Source organism: Scyliorhinus torazame, chromosome 14 (assembly GCF_047496885.1).
Source record: "Scyliorhinus torazame isolate Kashiwa2021f chromosome 14, sScyTor2.1, whole genome shotgun sequence".
Taxonomy (NCBI): domain Eukaryota; kingdom Metazoa; phylum Chordata; class Chondrichthyes; order Carcharhiniformes; family Scyliorhinidae; genus Scyliorhinus; species Scyliorhinus torazame.
In genome coordinates this window covers 128163870-128182899 of record NC_092720.1, presented here as the reverse complement: position 1 = coordinate 128182899, position 19030 = coordinate 128163870, and the positions used below count along the sequence as shown (strand labels likewise).

General features: G+C 52.7%; 1 protein-coding gene across 2 annotated transcripts in view; it reads right to left on the bottom strand.

Annotated features, from left to right (window-relative positions):
- The window catches only part of LOC140390030 (unconventional myosin-VIIa-like), a 172919-nt gene that overhangs the window by 79415 nt on the left and 74474 nt on the right, over positions 1-19030 (bottom strand). For both annotated transcript variants that reach the window (XM_072474873.1, XM_072474874.1), the window contains exons 11-12: positions 17524-17641; positions 344-470 (exon numbers count right to left, since the gene is read on the bottom strand). In XM_072474873.1, coding sequence (XP_072330974.1) covers positions 344-470; positions 17524-17641 — 245 coding nt within the window. The remainder of the gene's footprint in view (positions 1-343; positions 471-17523; positions 17642-19030) is intronic.

Below are 19030 nucleotides of genomic sequence, written 5' to 3'. Positions count from 1 at the left end.
TGGATGTTAATGTCATGTCAGTTACATTGTAATGGTTAAGCGAAACAGGTGATGGGTATTGACTGTCTTTGATCACATATAAATAGGGGATGGTTGGGACACTAGGTTGAGTGGAAGGTGAGCGGAGAGACTGAACAAGTCAATAAACTCTCTTGATACAGAATAACCATGGGTCTTGGTTTCGGCTTCAGTAGTTGGGTTGGATCCTATTTACAGTGGAGGGTAGGGGGGACTGTAGAGCAGTGTTGAAAGAGAGGAAAGTACTGTAATGTAGAGGTGGAGAGATTCACAGGCATTGGATGGAATAAAGCACACGGTACACTCGCTCCATTTAATCTCTCACCTGTTTGTGTTTACTCCTGTAATTTCCGGGAATGACCGTTTCAAGAGGAGTTTCTCATTCTTGTCCACAAAGCTGATGCCAAGCCAATTAACCGCCACCACCAGCTGGTTCTTTGGTAAGGTGGGTCCTAGGAGAGAACAAAAGTGTGTGTCACTATGTACTGTTGAGGCTGGTTGTGACTGCAGAGGGTGCATCTCGAGTTAATCCCTCGACAGACAGTCAGCAAACAGCAATCTGCCTTTTCTAATTGCAATCTCTGTCATTTTCTGCGTGTCCAACAACACTCACATGAGGAACGGATTCCACTTATAGCGACCATGGGACCGGGACTAATATCCTGAAAGAGAGATTTTCGAGTGCTGTTGGGGAGGGTTTAACCTAGCTTGTCAGGAGGATGGGATCCTGAGGGGTCGCTCAAATTGGACGGAAGTAAAGCTGGTAGGAAGTAGCAGAAGCTGAAATATGACGAGTGAAATTAGAAGACAGGTGAGCGACAGTTCAGCTCACGCTGTGCAATAATGGTAAAATGACAAAGTTACGGACATTCTACCTGAATGCAGGCAACATTCGTAACAAGGTAGATGATTTAAAGGCACAAATAGGGGTAAATAGATGTGATCTAATTGCCATTACAGAAACATGGCTACAGGGTGACCAAGACTGGGAATTGAATATTCAAGGGTTTTCGCCATTTAGGAACGACAGGAAAAAAGGAAAAGGAGGTGGTTGTATTGCCAATAAGGGAGGATTCCAGATCGGAAGATCAAAATATGGAATCTGTTTGGGTGGAGCTAAGAAACAGCAACGGGCAGCAAACATTGGTAGGAGTTGTTTATAGGCTACCAAAAAGTAGTGGTAGTGTGGGGCATGGTATCAATCAGATTAGAAACACATATAACATTGTTAATACGGTAATCATGGACTTCCGGTTGCGGCTATGCGGAGCTAAGCCGCACGATTCGGCAGCTCCCGCGAACACGGACTTTCGGGCTCGCAAGAGGAGCCCCAACGGAATTTTTTAGTCAGACAACCCATGGGGAAGAGAAGAGAGAGGTCCCCTACCAACTTTTATGGACCGGACCCGAAGTGCAACGGCCAAAAAAGCGGCATTGGAGCAGCGGGAGAAGAGAGGGAAAAAAAAGCAAAATGGCGGTGGCCGGGGACAAAGAGGAGATGCAGGAATTCATCAAGCGCTGCTTCGAGGAGCTGCGTAAGGAGATGCTGGCGCCTATGCTGGCGATAATTGAAGGACTAGGGATGACCCAGAAGGCCCACGAGGTGAAGATCCAGGAGGTCCAGAAAAGAGTGAGTGAGAATGAGGACGAGCTCTTGGGCCTGGCGGTGAGAGTGGAGCGGCACGAGGCGCTACACAAGAGGTGGGCGGGAAGACTCGAAGACATGGAGAACAGGTCGAGGAGAAATAATCTGAGGATCCTGGGTCTCCCAGAAGGAGTGGAGGGGGCCGATGCCGCGGCATACGCGGGCACGATGATCGGGGTGATGATGGGTGTGGAGGCCCCTTTGAGGTCGCTGGAGCTGGACGGGGCACACCGGGTGCTGGCGAGGAAGCCCAAGGCAACTGAGCCGCCAAGGGCGATGGTGGTGAGATATCACCGGTTTACGGACAGAGAGAGGGTCCTGAAATGGGCCAAGAAGGAGCGGAGCAGCAAGTGGGACAATGCAGAGATCCGAATATACCCGGACTGGAGCGCGGAGGTTGCTAAGCGGAGAGCGGGTTTCAACCGGGCCAAAGCGGTGCTGCATCGGAAAGGAGTGAGATTTGGAATGCTGCAGCCAGTGCGACTGTGGGATACATACAAGGACCAACACTACTACTTCAAAACGCCTGAAGAGGCGTGGACCTTTATACAAACTGAAAAGTTGGACTCTAACTGAGGGTTTGTGAGGGTGGGGGGATGTTTGAGGTTTGATGTGTGATGGTTGTATACAGGGGGTCAATCACGCGCAGGAAATGTCATATGGGCTGGGGGAGAGAGACAAGGCCGCGACAGGAGCTGCGCCAGAGGGGGCGGGGCAGGCTTTGGAAAGCGCGGTTTTTTTTTCCCGCGCGCGGGAAGAAAGGCGGGAAGGGGAATGAAGGAACGTATATTGATTGGGAGGCTCCCACACGGGGAGGTCAAAGGGACGGCGGGGGACGCCGGGGTCAGCAGGTGTCAGCTGACTTACGGGAGTGATATGGGGGGGGGGAGCCTAAAAGCTAGACAGGGGTCTAGCGGGGGGGGGGGGTTGAGACTGGAGGGCGAGGGAGACGCGGACACGGGACTGGCCCAGAAAAGGAGATGGCTAGTCGGCAGGGGGGGGTGGGGCTGAGAGCCCCTCCAATCCGACTGATAACGTGGAACGTGAGGGGCCTGAATGGGCCGGTGAAGAGGGCTCGAGTGTTCGCGCACTTGAAGGGACTGAAGGTAGACGTGGCTATGCTCCAAGAGACACACCTGAAGGTGGCGGACCAGGTCAGGTTAAGAAGGGAATGTGTAGGACAGGTATTTCACTCGGGACTGGACGTGAAAAATAGAGGGGTGGCAATTTTGGTGGGAAAGCTTGGGCGAAATTCTCCCCAAACGGCGCGATGTCCGCCGACTGGCGCCCAAAACGGCGCCAATCAGACGGGCGTCGCGCCGCCACAAAAGTGCGGAATGCTCCGCATCTTTGGGGGCCGAGCCCCAACATTGAGGGGCTAGGCCGATGCCGGAGGGATTTCCGCCCCGCCAGCTGGCAGAAACGGCCTTTGTTGCCCCGCCAGCTGGCGCGGAAATAACATCCCCAGGCGGCGCATGCGCGGGAGCGTCAGCGGCCGCTGACAGTTTCCCGCGCATGCACAGTGGAGGGAGTCTCTTCCGCCTCCGCCATGGTGGAGACCGTTGCGGAGGCGGAAGGGAAAGAGTGCCCCCACGGCACAGGCCCGCCCGCGGATCGGTGGGCCCCGATCGCGGGCCAGGCCACCGTGGGGACATCCCCCGGGGCCAGATCGCCCCGCGCCCCCCCCAGGACCCCGGAGCCCGCCCACGCCACCTTCTCCCGCCGTTCAAAAGGTAGTTTAATCCACGCTGGCGGGACAGGCAATTTATCGGCGGGACTTCGGCCCATCCGGGCCGGAGAATCCAGCGGGGGGGCCCGCCAACCGGCGCGGCCCGATTCCCGCCCCCGCCGAATATCCGGTACCGGAGACTTCGGCAACCGGCGGGGGCGGGATTCGCGGCAGCCCCCGGCGATTCTCCAACCCGGCGGGGGGTCGGAGAATGACGCCCCATGTGTCATTTGAGGCCAAGACTATCGTAGTGGATAATGGAGGGAGATATGTGATGATGAGTGGTAGGTTGCAAGGGACGTGGGTGGTGTTGGTAAATGTATACGCCCCGAACTGGGATGATGCTGGATTCATGAAGCGTATGTTGGGGCGCATTCCAGACCTGGAGGTAGGAGGCCTGATAATGGGAGGGGACTTCAATACGGTGCTGGACCCAGCACTGGACCGCTCCAGATCAAGGACTGGAAAGAGGCCGGCGGCGGCCAAGGTGCTCAGGGGGTTTATGGATCAGATGGGGGGAGTGGACCCACGGAGGTTTGCAAGACCGCAGGCCAGGGAATTTTCTTTCTTCTCCCACGTGCACAAAGCCTACTCCCGGATAGATTTCTTTGTTCTGGGCAGGGCGCTCATCCTGAGGGTGGAGGGGACGGAGTATTCGGCCATAGCCGTTTCGGACCACGCCCCGCACTGGGTGGAAATGGGGCTGGGAGAGGAGAGGGACCAACGCCCGCTGTGGCAGCTGGATGTGGGACTGCTGGCAGATGAGGTGGTGTGTGGGAAGGTGAGGGGGTGTATCGAAAGGTACTTGGAGGCCAACGACAACGGGGAGGTGCGAGTGGGGGTGGTATGGGAGGCGTTGAAGGCTGTGATCAGGGGAGAGCTAATCTCCATCAGGGCTCAGAGGGAGAAGACAGAGGGCATGGAAAGGGAGAGGTTAGTGGGGGAGATTTTGAGAGTGGACAGGAGATACGCAGAGGCCCTGGAGGAAAGATTACTGGGGGAAAGACGGCGGCTCCAGACGGAGTTTGACCTGTTGACCATGGGGAAGGCGGAGGCACAGTGGAGGAAGGCGCAGGGGGCGACCTACGAGTACGGGGAAAAGGCTAGTCGGATGCTGGCACACCATCTCCGTAAGAGGATGGCAGCGAGGGAAATAGGGGGAATCAAAGATGGAAGGGGAGCCACGGTTCGGAGTGTAACGAAAATAAACAAGGTATTCAGGGCCTTCTATGAAGAGCTGTACAGATCCCAGCCCCCAGTGGGGGAGAAGGGGATGGGACGATTCCTAGACCAACTGAGGTTCCCGAGGGTGGAAGAGCAAGAGGTGGCTGGTTTGGGGGCACAGTCGGGTTGGAGGAGCTGAGCAAGGGTTTGGGGAGTATGCAGGCGGGGAAGGCCCCGGGGCCGGACGGGTTCCCGGTGGAGTTCTACAGAAAGTACGTAGACCTGTTGGCCCCGCTACTAGTGAGGACCTTTAACGAGGCAAGAGAGGAGGGGACCCTGCCCCTGACAATGTCGGAGGCGACAATTTCCTTGATTCTAAAGCGGGACAAGGACCCACTGCAATGTGGATCGTACAGGCCGATTTCGCTCCTCAATGTGGACGCTAAGTTATTGGCAAAAGTGCTGGCCACGAGGATTGAGGACTGTGTCCCGGGGGTTTCATGAGGACCAGACGGGATTCGTAAAGGGCAGGCAATTAAACACTAATGTGCGGCGGCTCTTAAACGTGATAATGATGCCATCGGAGGAGGGAGAGGCGGAGATAGTGGCAGCCATGGACGCGGAGAAGGCCTTTGACCCAGTAGAGTGGGAGTACCTCTGGGAGGTGCTGCGTAGGTTTGGGTTCGGCGGAGGGTTTATCAGCTGGGTTAAGCTCCTTTACAGAGCCCCGGTGGCGAGTGTAGTGACGAACTGGCGGAGGTCGGAGTACTTTTGGCTGTACCGAGGAACGAGGCAGGCGTGCCCCCTGTCCCCCCTGTTGTTTGCCTTGGCGATCGAACCCTTGGCCATATCACTGAGGGAGTCTAATAAATGGAGGGGGATGGTCCGATGGGGAGAAGAGCATCGGGTGTCGCTATAAGCGGATGACCTGTTGCTGTATGTGGCGGACCCATTAGAGGGGATGGTGGAGGTCATGTAGACCCTGAGGGAGTTTGGGGAGTTCTCGGGCTATAAGCTCAATGTAGGGAAGAGTGAGCTTTTCGTATTACAGGCAGGGGACCAAGAAAGAGGGATAGGGGACCTACCACTGAGGAGGGCAGTGGGGAGTTTTCGGTATCTGGGGATCCAGATAGTCAGGAGTTGGGGGGCCCTAAATAAACTGAATCTGACGAGGTTGGTGGACCAAATGGAGGAGGACTTCAAAAGATGGGACATGTTGCCGCTCTCGCTGGCGGGTAGAGTGCAGTCGGTCAAAATGGTGGTCCTTCCGAGGTTTTTGTTTGTGTTTCAGTGCCTTCCCATCGTGATCACCAAGGGCTTTTTCAAGAGAGTAGGTAGGAGTATTATGGGGTTTGTGTGGGCGAATAAGACCCCGAGGGTAAGGAGAGGATTCCTGGAACGCAGTAGGGACCGAGGAGGGTTGGCGCTGCCAAACCTAGGGAGCTACTACTGGGCAGCACATGTGGCGATGATCCGCAAGTGGGTTATGGAGGGAGAGGGTGCGGCATGGAAGAGGATGGAGATGGCGTCCTGTAAAGGAACGACCCTGGGAGCGTTGGTGACGGCATCGCTGCCGCTCTCGCCGACAAGGTACACCACGAGCCCGGTGGTGGCGGCAACGTTAAGGATCTGGGGCCAGTGGAGATGGCACAGGGGTGCGGTGGGAGCCTCGGTGTGGTCCCCGATCAGGGGTAACCACCGGTTTGTCCCGGGGAAGATGGACGGGGGGTTCCAGGGTTAGCATCGGGCGGGGATTAGAAGAATGGGGGACCTGTTCATTGACGGGACATTTGCGAGCCTAGGGGCACTGGAGGAGAAGTTTGAGTTACCCCCGGGAAATACTTTTAGATATATGCAGGTGAGGGCTTTTGTGAGGCGACAGGTCAGGGAATTCCCGCTGCTCCCGGCACAAGAAATTCAAGACAGGGTGATCTCGGGTGTATGGGTCGGGGAGGGCAAGGTTTCGGCAATACACCAAGAGGGAGGGATGGGCCGTTTCCTGGACCAATTGAGGTTTCCAAAGGTGGAAGAGGGACTGGGGGCCCCGATTGGGCTGGAGGAGCTGATCGAAGGGATAGGAAGCATGCAGGCGGGGAAGGCACCGGGGCCGGACGGTTTCCCAGTCGAGTTCTATAAAAATATATGGACTTGTTGGGCCCGCTGTTAGTTAGGACCTTTAATGAGGCAAGGTAGGGGGGGGCTTTACCCCCCAACGTTGTCCAGGGCACTGATCTCCTTGATCCTGAAGCGGGACAAGGATCCCCTGCAATGTGGGTCTTACAGACCGATTTCCTTGCTAAATGTAGATGCCAAGGTGCTGGCGAAGGTCTGAGCCACGAGGATTGAGGAATGTGTGCCGCAGATCATCCATGAAGATCAGACGGGGTTTGTGAAGGGGAGACAGTTGAACGCGAATGTGAAGAGGCTTTTGAACGTTATCATGATGCCGGCGAGGGAGGGGGAGGCGGAAATAGTGGTGGCGATGGACGCTGAGAAAGCCTTCGATAGGGTAGAGTGGGAGTACCTGTGGGAGGTGCTGAAGAGGTTCGGGTTTGGGGAGGGGTTTGTCAGGTGGGTTAGGCTGTTGTATGAGGTCCCGATGGCGAGTGTGGCCACAAATAGGAGGAGGACCGAGTACTTTTGGTTGCACCGAGGGACGAGACAGGGTTGTCCCCTGTCCCCCCTGCTCTTCGCACTGGCGATTGAACGCCTGGCTATGGCACTGAGAGAATCGAGGAACTGGAGGGTGTTGGTGCGGGGTGGGGAGGAGCATAGGGTGTCGCTTTATGCGGACGACCTGCTGCTGTATGTGGCGGACCCGGTGGGAGGAATGCCAGAGGTAATGAGGATCCTTAGGGAATTCGGGGACTTTTCGGGGTACAAGCTCAATATGGGGAAGAGCGAGCTGTTCGTAGTTCAGCTAGGGGACCAGGAGAGGGGGATTGGCGAGCTCCCACTAAAAAGGGCGGAGAGGAGCTTCAGATATTTGGGGGTCCAGGTGGCCAGGAGCTGGGGGGCCCTGCATAGGCTTAACTTTACAAGGCTGGTGGAGCAAATGGAGGAGGAGTTCAAGAGGTGGGACAGTGGCGTTGCCGCTGTCCTTGGCGGGTAGGGTGCAGCCAATCAAAATGACGGTGCTCCCAAGGTTTTTGTTCCTGTTCCAGTGCCTCCCCGTGTTTATCCCGAAGGTTTTTTTCAGGCGGGTTAACAAGAGTATAATGGGGTTTGTGTGGGTGCGAGGGACATCCGAGGGTGAGAAGGGTGTTCCTGGAGCGGAGTAGAGATAGGGGGGGGGGCTGGCGCTGCCCAAACTCTGTGGGTACTACTGGTTCGCCAATGCGACGATGGTGCGCAAGTGGGTGATGGAGGGGGAGGGGGCTGCATGGAAGAGGCTGGAGACGGCGTCCTGTGTGGGTACGAATCTGGGGGCGCTGGCAACGGTGCCGCTGCCGCTCCCTCCAAGGAGGTATACCACGAGCCCGGTGGTAAGTAAACAGTCATAGAACATACAGTGCAGAAGGAGGCCATTCGGCCCATCGAGTCTGCACCGACCCACTTAAGCCCTCACTTCCACCCTATCCCCATAACCCAATAATCCCTCCTAACCTTTTTGGACATTAAGGGCAATTTAGCATGGCCAATCCACCTAACCTGCACGTCTTTGGACTGTGGGAGGAAACCGGAGCACCCGGAGGAAACCCACGCAGACACGGGGAGAACGTGCAGACTCCACACAGACAGTGACCCAGCGAGGAATTGAACCTGGGACCCTGGCGCTGTGAAGCCACAATGCTATCCACTGTGCTACCGTGCTGCCCTGGTGGTGGCGGCCCTCAAAGTTTGGGGGCAGTGGAGGCAGCATAGGGGGGAAGTTGGGGCCTCGGCATGGACCCCATTACGGGGGAACCACCGGTTCGCCCCAGGAAGAACAGGTGGAGGATTTTCAGGGTTGCACAGGGCAGGGAAACGAAAGTTGGGGGACCTGTTTGTGGACGGGAAGTTCGCAAGCTTGGGTGAGCTGGAGGAGAAGTACGGGCTCCTGCCGGGGAACACCTTCAGGTACTTACAGGTAAGGGCGTTTGCCAGACGGCAGGTGGTGGAATTCCCGCGGCTCCTGCCACACACAGTACAGGACAGGGTGCTTTCGGGGGGGGGAGTGGGAAACTTACCAGGTGATGCAGGAGGAGGAGGAGGCCTCGGTGGTGGAGTTGAAAGTAAGTGGGAGGAGGAGTTGGGAGAGGAGATTGAAGAGGGGACGTGGGCAGATGCCCTAGGGAGGGTGAACTCTTCCTCTTTGTGCGCGAGGCTCAGCCTCACACAGTTTAAGGTGCTACACAGGGCACACATGACCGGGACAAGGATGAGCCGGTTCTTTGGGGGTGAGGACAGGTGCGTTCGGTGCTCAGGGAGCCCAGCAAATAACACCCATATGTTCTGGGCATGCCCAGCGCTGGAGGAATTTTGGAAGGGCGTAGCGAGGACGGTGTCGAGGGTGGTAGGATCCAGGGTCAGATCGGGCTGGGGGCTCGCAATATTTGGGGTGGCAGAGCAGCCGGGAGTGCAGGAGGCGAAAGAGGCCGGTATTCTGGCCTTTGCGTCCCTGGTAGCCCGGCGAAGGATTCTCCTTCAGTGGAAAGATGCGAGGTCCCCAAGCGTGGAATCCTGGATCGGCGATATGGCGGGGTTTATTAAATTGGAGAGGGTGAAATTCGCCTTGAGAGGGTCGGTACAAGGGTTCTTTAGGCGGTGGCAACCGTTCTTAGACTTTCTGGCAGAACGATAGACATTGGTCAATGGCAGCAGCAGCTCGGGGGGGCGGGGGTTTACTTTATTTTTGTTTATGTTATTTACACTGGAGAGTCTGAAGGGGTGTATACACCTGTTGTGTTAAGTCGGGGGGTTAATGTTAATTTATTATTCATGTACAGGCGGGGGGGGGGGGGGGCGGTTTGGGGGGTTGCTTTTTTAGATTGTGTTTTGTACTTAACCCTGTTGGGTTCTTTTTTCTTTCTCATTTTGTTATTGATATTTTATGAAAAACTTTAATAAAAATTATTTTTTAACAAAAGGTATGAGAGTGCACAGGGAATGGGTTGTCTTTAAAGAATTGTTATAGAGTTTACAGAAATTATACATACCTTTAAGGTACAAGGACACAAAGAGAAAAGTCAGTCAACCGCGGTTATCAAAGGAAGTTGAAGGTTGTATAAGATTAAAAGAAAAGACCCATAAGGTTGCCAGAAATAGCAGTAAACCGGTGGAGTGGGAGCATTTTAGAATGCAGCAAAGGAGGACCAAGACACTGATAAAGAAAGGGAGAACAGAATATGAATTCAACATAGCAAAACACAAAATCAGACTGTGTAAGCTTCCACAGATATGTAAAAAGGAAGCATTTGGCTCAGACAAATCAGAGGTAGAGTCAGGAGACTTTATAATGGGGAAGAGAGGAATGGCAGAGGAGCTACATTATTACTTTGTGTCTGTCTTCATAGAATCCCTACAGTGCAGAAGGAGGCCATTCAGCCCATTGAATCTGCACCAACCTTTCGAATGAGCACTCTGCCCATTTACAAGTGTCCACCCCTACCTATCCCCATAATCCCATAACCTAATTTACACATCCCTGGACATTAAGGGGCAATTTATCATGGCCAATCCACCTAACCCGCGTATCTTTGGACTGTGGGAGGAAACCCGGGGCACCCGAAGGAAACCCACACAGACGTGGGGGGGAATGTGCAAACTCCACACAGAGGAGTTCACTGAGGAAGACAGGAGAAATCTCCCAGAATTAGAGATCCAAGGGACTAGGGAGAATTGAAGGAAATTAGTATTCGTAAGAGGGTTGTATTGGACTTCCGGTGGTGGCTATGGAGGAGTAAGTCGCACATTTGGTGGCTCCCGCTCTGGTTGGACTTTTGGACCTTTCCCCCGGACTTTTCTTCGGTTTTAATCGGAAGATTCATTGGCTGAGGCAGCTGGGCACTGTTTCCTCGTGTTGGTTTATGGAAAAAAGGATCAGAAGTGTGCGAAAGGGCAGAAACAAGAAGCCAGTAGCGAGCCGTGTTGAAGTTGTAACGGGAGACAGCATGGCAGAGGAACGGATCGCTGGGGTGGCAGCGCAGCGTGCAGCGGACCCAGTGATGCAGGCCATCCAGGATGGTTTCGCCAGACAGAAGCGGGAAAGCCTGGATCCGATCAAGGAGTCAATTGATCGCCTGAAAAGCAGACTGGACATCCAGGACCGGGCGATTCAGAAGGTGGAGAAGGTGCTGCTGGAACAAGAGGAGCACCAAACAGCTGTGGAGCTGGAGGTGGGGATGCTTCGAGAACAGCAGAAAAGGCTCTTGGAGAAGGTGGAAGACCTTGAGAACCTGTCCCGCTGAAAGAATCTAAGAATTGTCGGGCTTCCGGAGGGAGCAGATGCTGGAGCATACGTGGCGGGTATGTTCGAAAAGCTACTGGGGGAGGGGGCATTCCCCCAACCGCTGGAGGTGGACAGGGCGTATCGGGCGCTTGCGAGGAAGCTGCGGGCGGGGGACCCTCCGAGGGCGATGGTGGTGAGATTCCACAGGTTCCTGGGCAAGGAACTATTCTATGGTGGGCCAAGCGCACGCGGAGTTGCAAGTGGGACAATAGCATCCTGAGGGTGTACCAGGACCTGAGCGTGGTGGTGGCGAGGAAGAGGGCAGGCTTCAATCAAGTCAAGGCGATTTTCTTTAAGATGCAGGTGAAGTTTGGTCTGCTGTACCCGGCGCGCCTGTGGGTTACGCACGAAGACCAACACCATTATTTTGAGTCGCCCGAGGAGGCGTTGGACTATGCAAAAAGAAAAAGGACTGGTGGGAGCATGAGAACTTTTAGACTCAGTGACAATATGTTGGCCTATATTGGGCCCTTTTTCTTTGTCTGTTTTTCTCCGAGGGTTTTTTTGTTTATTTGTTTTTCATCTCTCCCGCTTGGAATGTTGGTGGGGCTTTGGTTGGGACATTTTTTTTCGTATAGCTTTTTATCAGTCTTCTTTTTGGAGCTCTGTTTCGGGGAGAGGGAAGGGGGGGGGGGTGAGAATCGATTTTCCGTTTTGTTTTTGGTTCTTTCTTTTTGGGGTAGATGTTGGTAACGTTCCTTTTGTGTTTTATCTTGGGTGTTTATGCTGTGGTGCACTTTGGTGGGATGGAGACGTGCCTGTCTGGGTTTCGGTGGGTGGTGCTTTTTTTCTTTGTGTTTTCTTGCTGGGGGCTGTTTGTTTGGGGATTGTTGGATGAGGGAACTTGTTTACAGGAGCGGGGGGAGGGGAGCAAGGGAACAATGGGTGGGAGACTTCTTGGCGCCAGAGGCGGGGGTCACCAAGCTAGCTGGGTGAGCTAGCTCACGGAAGCACAGTGTGGGGGGGGGGGGGGGCGGTGTATATGCTTAGTTCATTAGCTGGGTTAGGATTTAGAGTAGTGTTGCTGGGAGGGGGGGGTTCTGCTGATGTGGGAGGGACTTCGATGGAAGGTCACTGAGGGAATGGGGGTGGGGGCCGGCCCAGGGCGGGCCGGCATGGGCTAGAAGTGGGCCCAAGAAAGGTGATGGCTGACCGGCAGGGTGGGGGGCACTTTGCCCCCCAACTAGGCTGGTCACCTGGAATGTCCAGGGGCTAAATGGGCCGGTGAAGAGGGCTAATGTGCTTGTACACCCGAGGCGACTGAAGGCGGACGTGGTGATGCTGCAGGAAACACATCTTAAAGTAGTGGATCAGGTGAGGTTGAGGGAAGGCTGGGTTAGTCAGGTTTTCCACTCGGGGCTGGATTCAAAGACAAGGGGGGGGCTGCGATTTTGATCAACAAGCGGGTGGCGTTTGAGGTAGGGAGGATAGTCTCGGATGTGGGAGGTCGATATATCATGATTAGTGGCAAGCTGCAGGGGATGAAGGTAGTGCTGGTCAACGTATACGCGCCAAATTGGGACGATGGGGATTTTATAAAGAGGGTACTGGGGAAGATTCCTGACCTGGATTCGCACAGGCTGATTATGGGTGGGGCTTTCAACACTGTTATTGATCCAGGCCTGGACCGGTCATGTTCGAGAACGGGCAAGTTGGGGGGGTGGGGTGGGGGGGGTGGATCCGTGGAGATTTGTGGGCAGGGCCCTGTTGGTGGGGATGGTGGACACGGGTTATTCGGCGATTACGGTCTCGGACCATGCTCCGTACTGGGTGGAGCTGCAGGTCAGTATGGATAGTAAGCAGCGCCCGGGATGGAGATTGGATGTGGGGCTGTTGGCGGACGAAGCGGTCTGCGAGAGGTCTCAGCAGCGGTGGTCTGGGAAACGCTGAAGGCAGTGGTGAGAGGAGAGCTGATCTCGATCCAGGCAAACAGGGACAGGACGGAGAGGGCAGAGACGGACCGACTGGTAAGAGAGATCCTACAAGTGGATAGGAGATATGCGGAGGCTCCAGAGGCAGGGCTATTAAGGAAATGCCAGAGGCTGCAGGCGGAATTTGGTTTGTTAACTACAGGAAGGGCATTGGAGCAGCTCAGGAAATGAAGGGAGTGATCTGCGAGCACGGGGAACAGGCCAGTAGGATGCTTGCACAGCAGCTCAGAAAGAGGGAGGCAGCTAGGGAAATAGGGAAAGTGGTTGACGGGGATGGAAACGTAGTTGGGGACACGGAGGGGGTGAGCTTAATATAGGGAAGAGCGAGTTATTTGTGGTTCAGGCGAGAGGTCAGGAGAGGCGACTAGGGGAACTGCCGTTCAGAGTGGTAGGGGACAGTTTTAGGTACTTGGGTATCCAGGTGGCGAGGGATTGGGACAGGCTACACAAATTGAACCTGGCCCGGTTGGTGGACCAGATCAAGGAGGATTTCCGAAGATGGGATGCACTCCCGTTGTCTCTGGCGGGTAGGGTGCAGTCAGTAAAAATGACGGTCCTCCCGAGGTTTCTCTTCGTTTTCCAGTGCCTCCTCATCTTCATCCGCGGTCCTTTTTTAAGCGGATCAATAAGATTATTGTGGGCTTTGTGTGTGGAGGTTAAGCCCCCGCGGGTGAAGAGGGCAATGCTCGAGCGGAATCGGGGAGATGGTGGATTGGCGTTGCCGAATTTCAGTAATTATTACTGTGCGGCTAATATAGCCATGGTGAGGTGGTGGCGGGTGGAGGGGGAGCAGGCGTGGGTGTGCATGGAGGCGGCTTCGTGTAAGGGCACAGGTTCAGGGGCACTGGTGACTGCGCCCCTGCCATTCCCGCCGGCACGGTACTCCACCAGTCCGGTGGTGGTGGCGGTCCTGAGAGTCTGGGGGCAGTGGAGGAGGCATGTGGGAGCAGAGGGGGCATCGGTGTGGTCCCCAATCTGTGTTAACCATCGGTTTGTCCCGGGGAGGATGGATGGGGGGTTCCGTATTTGGTGGAGAGCGGGGATAGAGAGGATGGGGGACTTGTTCTTGGAAGGTTGCTTCCCGAGTGTGAGGGTGCTGGAGGAGAAGTTTGCATTGGCTGGAGGAAATGAACTCTGATATTTACAGATACGAGACTTTTTACGGAGGCAGGTACCAACCTTCCCACTCCTGCCGTTAAGGGGGATTCAGGATAGGGTGGTCTCTAGAGGATGGATAGGAGAGGGGAGCGTCTCGGACATATATAAAGAGCTTATGGGTTCGGAGGAGATGCAGACCGAGGAGCTGAAGCATAAGCGTAAGTGGGAGGAGGAGCTGGAGGGAGAGATGGAAGAGGGCCTTTGGGTGGACGCGCTAGGAATGGTCAATGCTCCCGCAACATGTGCCAGGCTCAGCCTGATCCAGTTTAAGCTTGTTCACCGGGCTCACATGACGGTGGCCCGGATGAGCAGATTCTTTGGGGTGGAGGACAGGTGAGGACAGGTGTGCAAAGTGTGCAGGGGGGCCAACGAACCATGTTCTGGGTATTAAATACAAGGGGATTTTGGCAAGGGTTTGCCGACACCATGTCCACGGTATTAAATACGAGGATGGCAATGAGTCCGGAGGTGGCAATTTTGGGGGTATCGCAGGACCTGGGAATCCAGGAGGAGAAAGAAGCAGATTTTCTGGCCTTTGCTTCCCTGGTAGCCCGGAGGCGTATATTGCTGGCATGGAGGGACTCAAAGCCCCCGGATTCGGAGACCTGGCTTTCAGACATGGCAGGCTTCCTCTGCCTGGAGAAAATTAAGTTCGCCATGACAGGGTCTCAGCTGGGGTTCACCCGGAGGTGGCAACCATTCGTCGACCTCCTCGCAGGTAACTAATCATCAGCAGAAAGGGGGGGGGCTAGGCTAGTGTAGGTTAGGGGGGGTAAGTAATGGCAAGACCTGCGGGAGAGGGTGGCGGAATTTGCACTATGTATTGTCATGTGAGAGTACCTTTAAGAAATGGATGTTTAAGCAATGTACCTTTAAGGAATGGAGCTGATCATATTACTGAAGTGATGTCAGAGCTTGGGGAGGGGGCGGAGCTGAGCTCACTTCTGCTTTTGGTTTCAGTTTGAGAGAGCAGCTTGGGTGTGTCTGTGTGTTTCCAGAGAGCTGCAGGAAGAAAAGCAAGGCGCTGGAGCGGAAGTCAACCAAGCTGATATATCTCTGCCATCCAACAGAAAATATATATTAACTGTGACCTGGTGTGTTACTGTTTTGAAGGTTTGAAGCCTTTTGGATGTTTGAAGGAACATTTTGAGGGATTATTTAGTGTTGTATTATTTTCGGGGTCATCTTTGAAGTAAGGGGTGTTAAGTGATCCAATGTTTATTTAAAAGGTTAAGTTAAGTTCACGGAATAAACATTGTTTTGCGTTAAAAACCACGTGTCCATAATTGTAATATCACAGCTGGGGAACAAGCCGTGTGCTTCAAAAGCAACAATCCATTAAAGGGGGAGGTTGGTTGAACTCCATGATACATTTTGGGGTTCTGAAAACACCTCTCCCATAACAGTATATATTTCTCTTGTTATTTATATTGTTGATTTTGTTGCTGTTAAAATGCCAAAGAAAATATCTCAATAAAATATTTATTTTTAAAAAAGAGGGTTGTATTGGATAAATTAATAGGACTGAAAGTTGATATGTCCCTGGGACCGGATTCTATATCCCAGAGTGTTGAAAGAGGTGGCCATGGAGATAGTAGATGCATTGGTGGTCATCTTCCAAAATTCTATAGGTTTTGGAACAGTTCCTGTTGATTGGAAGGTGGCAAATATCATCCCACTATTTAAGAAGGTAGTGAGAGAGAAAACAGGGCACTACAGACCTGTTATGATGCGCAGTTAATGCGCAGTTAAACGTTCTGATTATCATAGATTATCATAGAATTTACAGTGTAGAAGGAGGCCACTCGGTCCATCGAGTCTGCACCAGCTCTTGGAAAGAGCACCCTACCTAAGGTCAACACCTCCACCCTATCCCCATAACCCAGTAACCCCACCCAACACTAAGGGCAATTTTGGACACTAAGGGCAATTTATCATGGCCAATCCACCTAACCTGCACATCTTAGGACTGTGGGAGGAAACCGGAGCACCCGGAGGAAACCCACGCACACACGGGGAGGATGTGTAGACTCCGCACAGACAGTGACCCAAGCCGGAATCGAACCTGAGACCCTGGAGCTGTGAAGCATTTGTGCTATCCACAATGCTACCGTGCTGCCCTAAATGTTAGCCTTACATCAGTAGTGGGGAAATGCTAGAATCTGTTTTAAAGGATGTGATGAATGGACAGTTAGATAATGGGAAATCACGTTTGAGAAACCAGTTGGAGTTTTTCTGAAGATGTTATGAACAGAATTGGTGCATGTAATGTACTTGGAGTTTCAGGAGGCTTTTGATAAAGTTCCCCACAGGAGGTTGGTTAGCAAAATTAAAGCATATGGGATATACACTGGCATGGATTGAGGATTTGTTAACAGGCAGAAAACAGTAGGAATGAATGGGCCATTTTCGGATTGGCAGGCTGTGGCTAGTGGGGTAGCGCAGGGATCAGTACTTGGGCCCAGCTGTTCACAATATATATCAATGATTTGGATGTGGGAATCAAATGTAATATTTCCAAGTTCGTGGATGACACAAAGCTAGGCGGGAATGTGTATTGTAAGGAGGAGGCAAAGTTGCTTCAAGGGGATTTGCACAAATTTAGTGAATGGACAAGAACATGGCAGATGGAACATAATGCGGAAACATGTGAGGTTATCCACTTTGGTAGAAGGAACAGATGTGCAGAGTATTTCTCAGATGGTCAGAGATTAGAAAATGTAGATGTACAAAGGGACCTGGGTGTCCTTGTCAATACGTCGCTGAAAGCTAGCATGCAATTGCAGAAAGCAACCAGGAAAGCCCTTGGTATATTAGCCTTTATTGCAAGAGGATTTGTGTACAGAAGTAGTGAAGTCTTTCTTCAATTGTATAGAAGTTTGGTTAGACCGAACCTGGAGGACTGTGTGCAGTCTTGGTCCCCTTACCTCAGAAAGGATATTATTGCTATAGAGGGAGTACAATGCAGATTCACCAGACTTGTTCTGGGGGTGGACGGGCTGTATAATGGAGAGAGATTGGGCAAATTGGGCCTGTCTTCTCTAGAGTTTCGAAAAATGAGAGGTGATCTCGTGGAAACCTACAAAATACTTAAAGGAACAGGCAGAGGAGATGCAGGTATGATGTTTAACCCTGGTTGGGGAATCTAGAACCAAGGGGCACAATTTCAAAATAATGGGGAAGCCACCTAGGACTGAGATGAAGAGAAATTATTTTACTCAGAGGGGTGTGAATCTTTGGAATTCTCTGCTCCAGGGGGCTGTGGAAACTCAGTCATTGAGTATTTTTAAAGAAGAGTTTGATAGATTTCCACATACCAATAGTATAAAGGGATATGGGGATAATGTGGAAAAAGGCATTGAAGTGGATCAGCCATGATTGTACTGAATGGCAGAGCAGGCTCGATGAATGGCCGACTCCTACGTTCCTACATACATGCACACAGTACCTGAAAATTTTGAAGCTTCAAAAAACCTGGAAAACAGGAGAGGCCACTTCATGCGAGCAGAATCAACCAGCTGTCCTTTGAATTTAAGTGCGTTGGGCCTCTCACTGACAAACAAATCCTTGAACAAAAAGACAAGAGATCAGTAAAGATTCAGTGAGACGGACTTACTCACCCATTCAGACAGAGCAGGTAATCAGGCAGTAAACAACATTTTCCTTCAGTAGTTCAAAATCGGCAGAGTGCAGGCTGTACTCAAGCAGCCCACCCTTGCAAAACTCAAAATGAAATGACCACTGTTAGGTGTGATTCTGCTATTCGGCAGCAGTTGCTGAACAATCTGGAGTGCGCTAATAGCTACACTAACAACCAATTTAAGATAATTGCCCTTGTCACCTGTCTCATTTACATTTGCTATAAACGACATATTCATACACAGGGACCCATCTTCTGCTAACAAAAGGAATATGTTCAAGCCTTGCATTGTTTTTGAATTTCCCGAGTGCCTGAGGGAGCTATAGCTTTCTATTACTTTCTCCACGGCAACACCTTGTTCAATCAGAGTTGAACCAATCAGCAACTTTTTCCCATGTAATATAAATTATTGATTGTTTGAAATTTTGCATTCTTGCATTTGTTCTGATGAGTGCAAGAAGAAAAGCTTTGGCAACATGTCTCATTTCAGAAACAATCAGAACAATGAATGGCATGGCGGCACAGTGGTTAGCACTACTGCCTCACAGGTTCGATTCCCGATCTTGGGTGACTGTGTGGAGTTTGTATGTTCTTCCCATGTCTGTGAGTTTCCTCCGGGAACTGTGGTTTTCCTCCCACATTCCAAAGATGTGCAGATTAGGCGGATTGGCCATGTTAAATTGTCCATTAGTGTCCAAAGGTTAGGTGAGGTTACGAGGATCGGGCCGAGGTAGGGTGCTCTTTCAGAGGGCAGGTGCAGACCCAATGGGCCGAACGGGCTCCTTCTGCACAGTAGGGATTCTATGACTCTATTCTATGAATGGAGATGGGGAAGGTGAGCACGAGGAGGCAAGTGATACTTAGCAGGGTCTCATGGGTTTAATGTGGAGTTGTTGGGGAGAGGGAATTGACACTTCTGCGCCTCTTGGTTCCACAATAAACTGGTATTTCCTAACTTGGGGGGGGGGGGGAACTGGTGGGTTCAGGGCAGTCACCAGCAGTGTCTTTAACTATCACAGGATTAGCTTGAGAGCCTCTGAAGAACTGACTCCCACATTTAGCACAAACTGCAGTCATTCACAGTCCAGTTCCATAAAGGGGTCTGAAACCTCTGGTTTGCCTGCGGAGTGGGGTTTATGCCAGTTCCAGGCTGGGTGCCTCTGCAGGAGCCCTAACCAATATGCCTGTCTGTGATTGCTGTGCCTGGCACAACCCACTAAGAAAGGGTGCGGCCTCCTTTAGCACAGGGCTAAATCACTAGCTTTGAAAGCAGACCAAGGTAGGCCAGCAGCACGGTTCAATCCTCATAACAGCC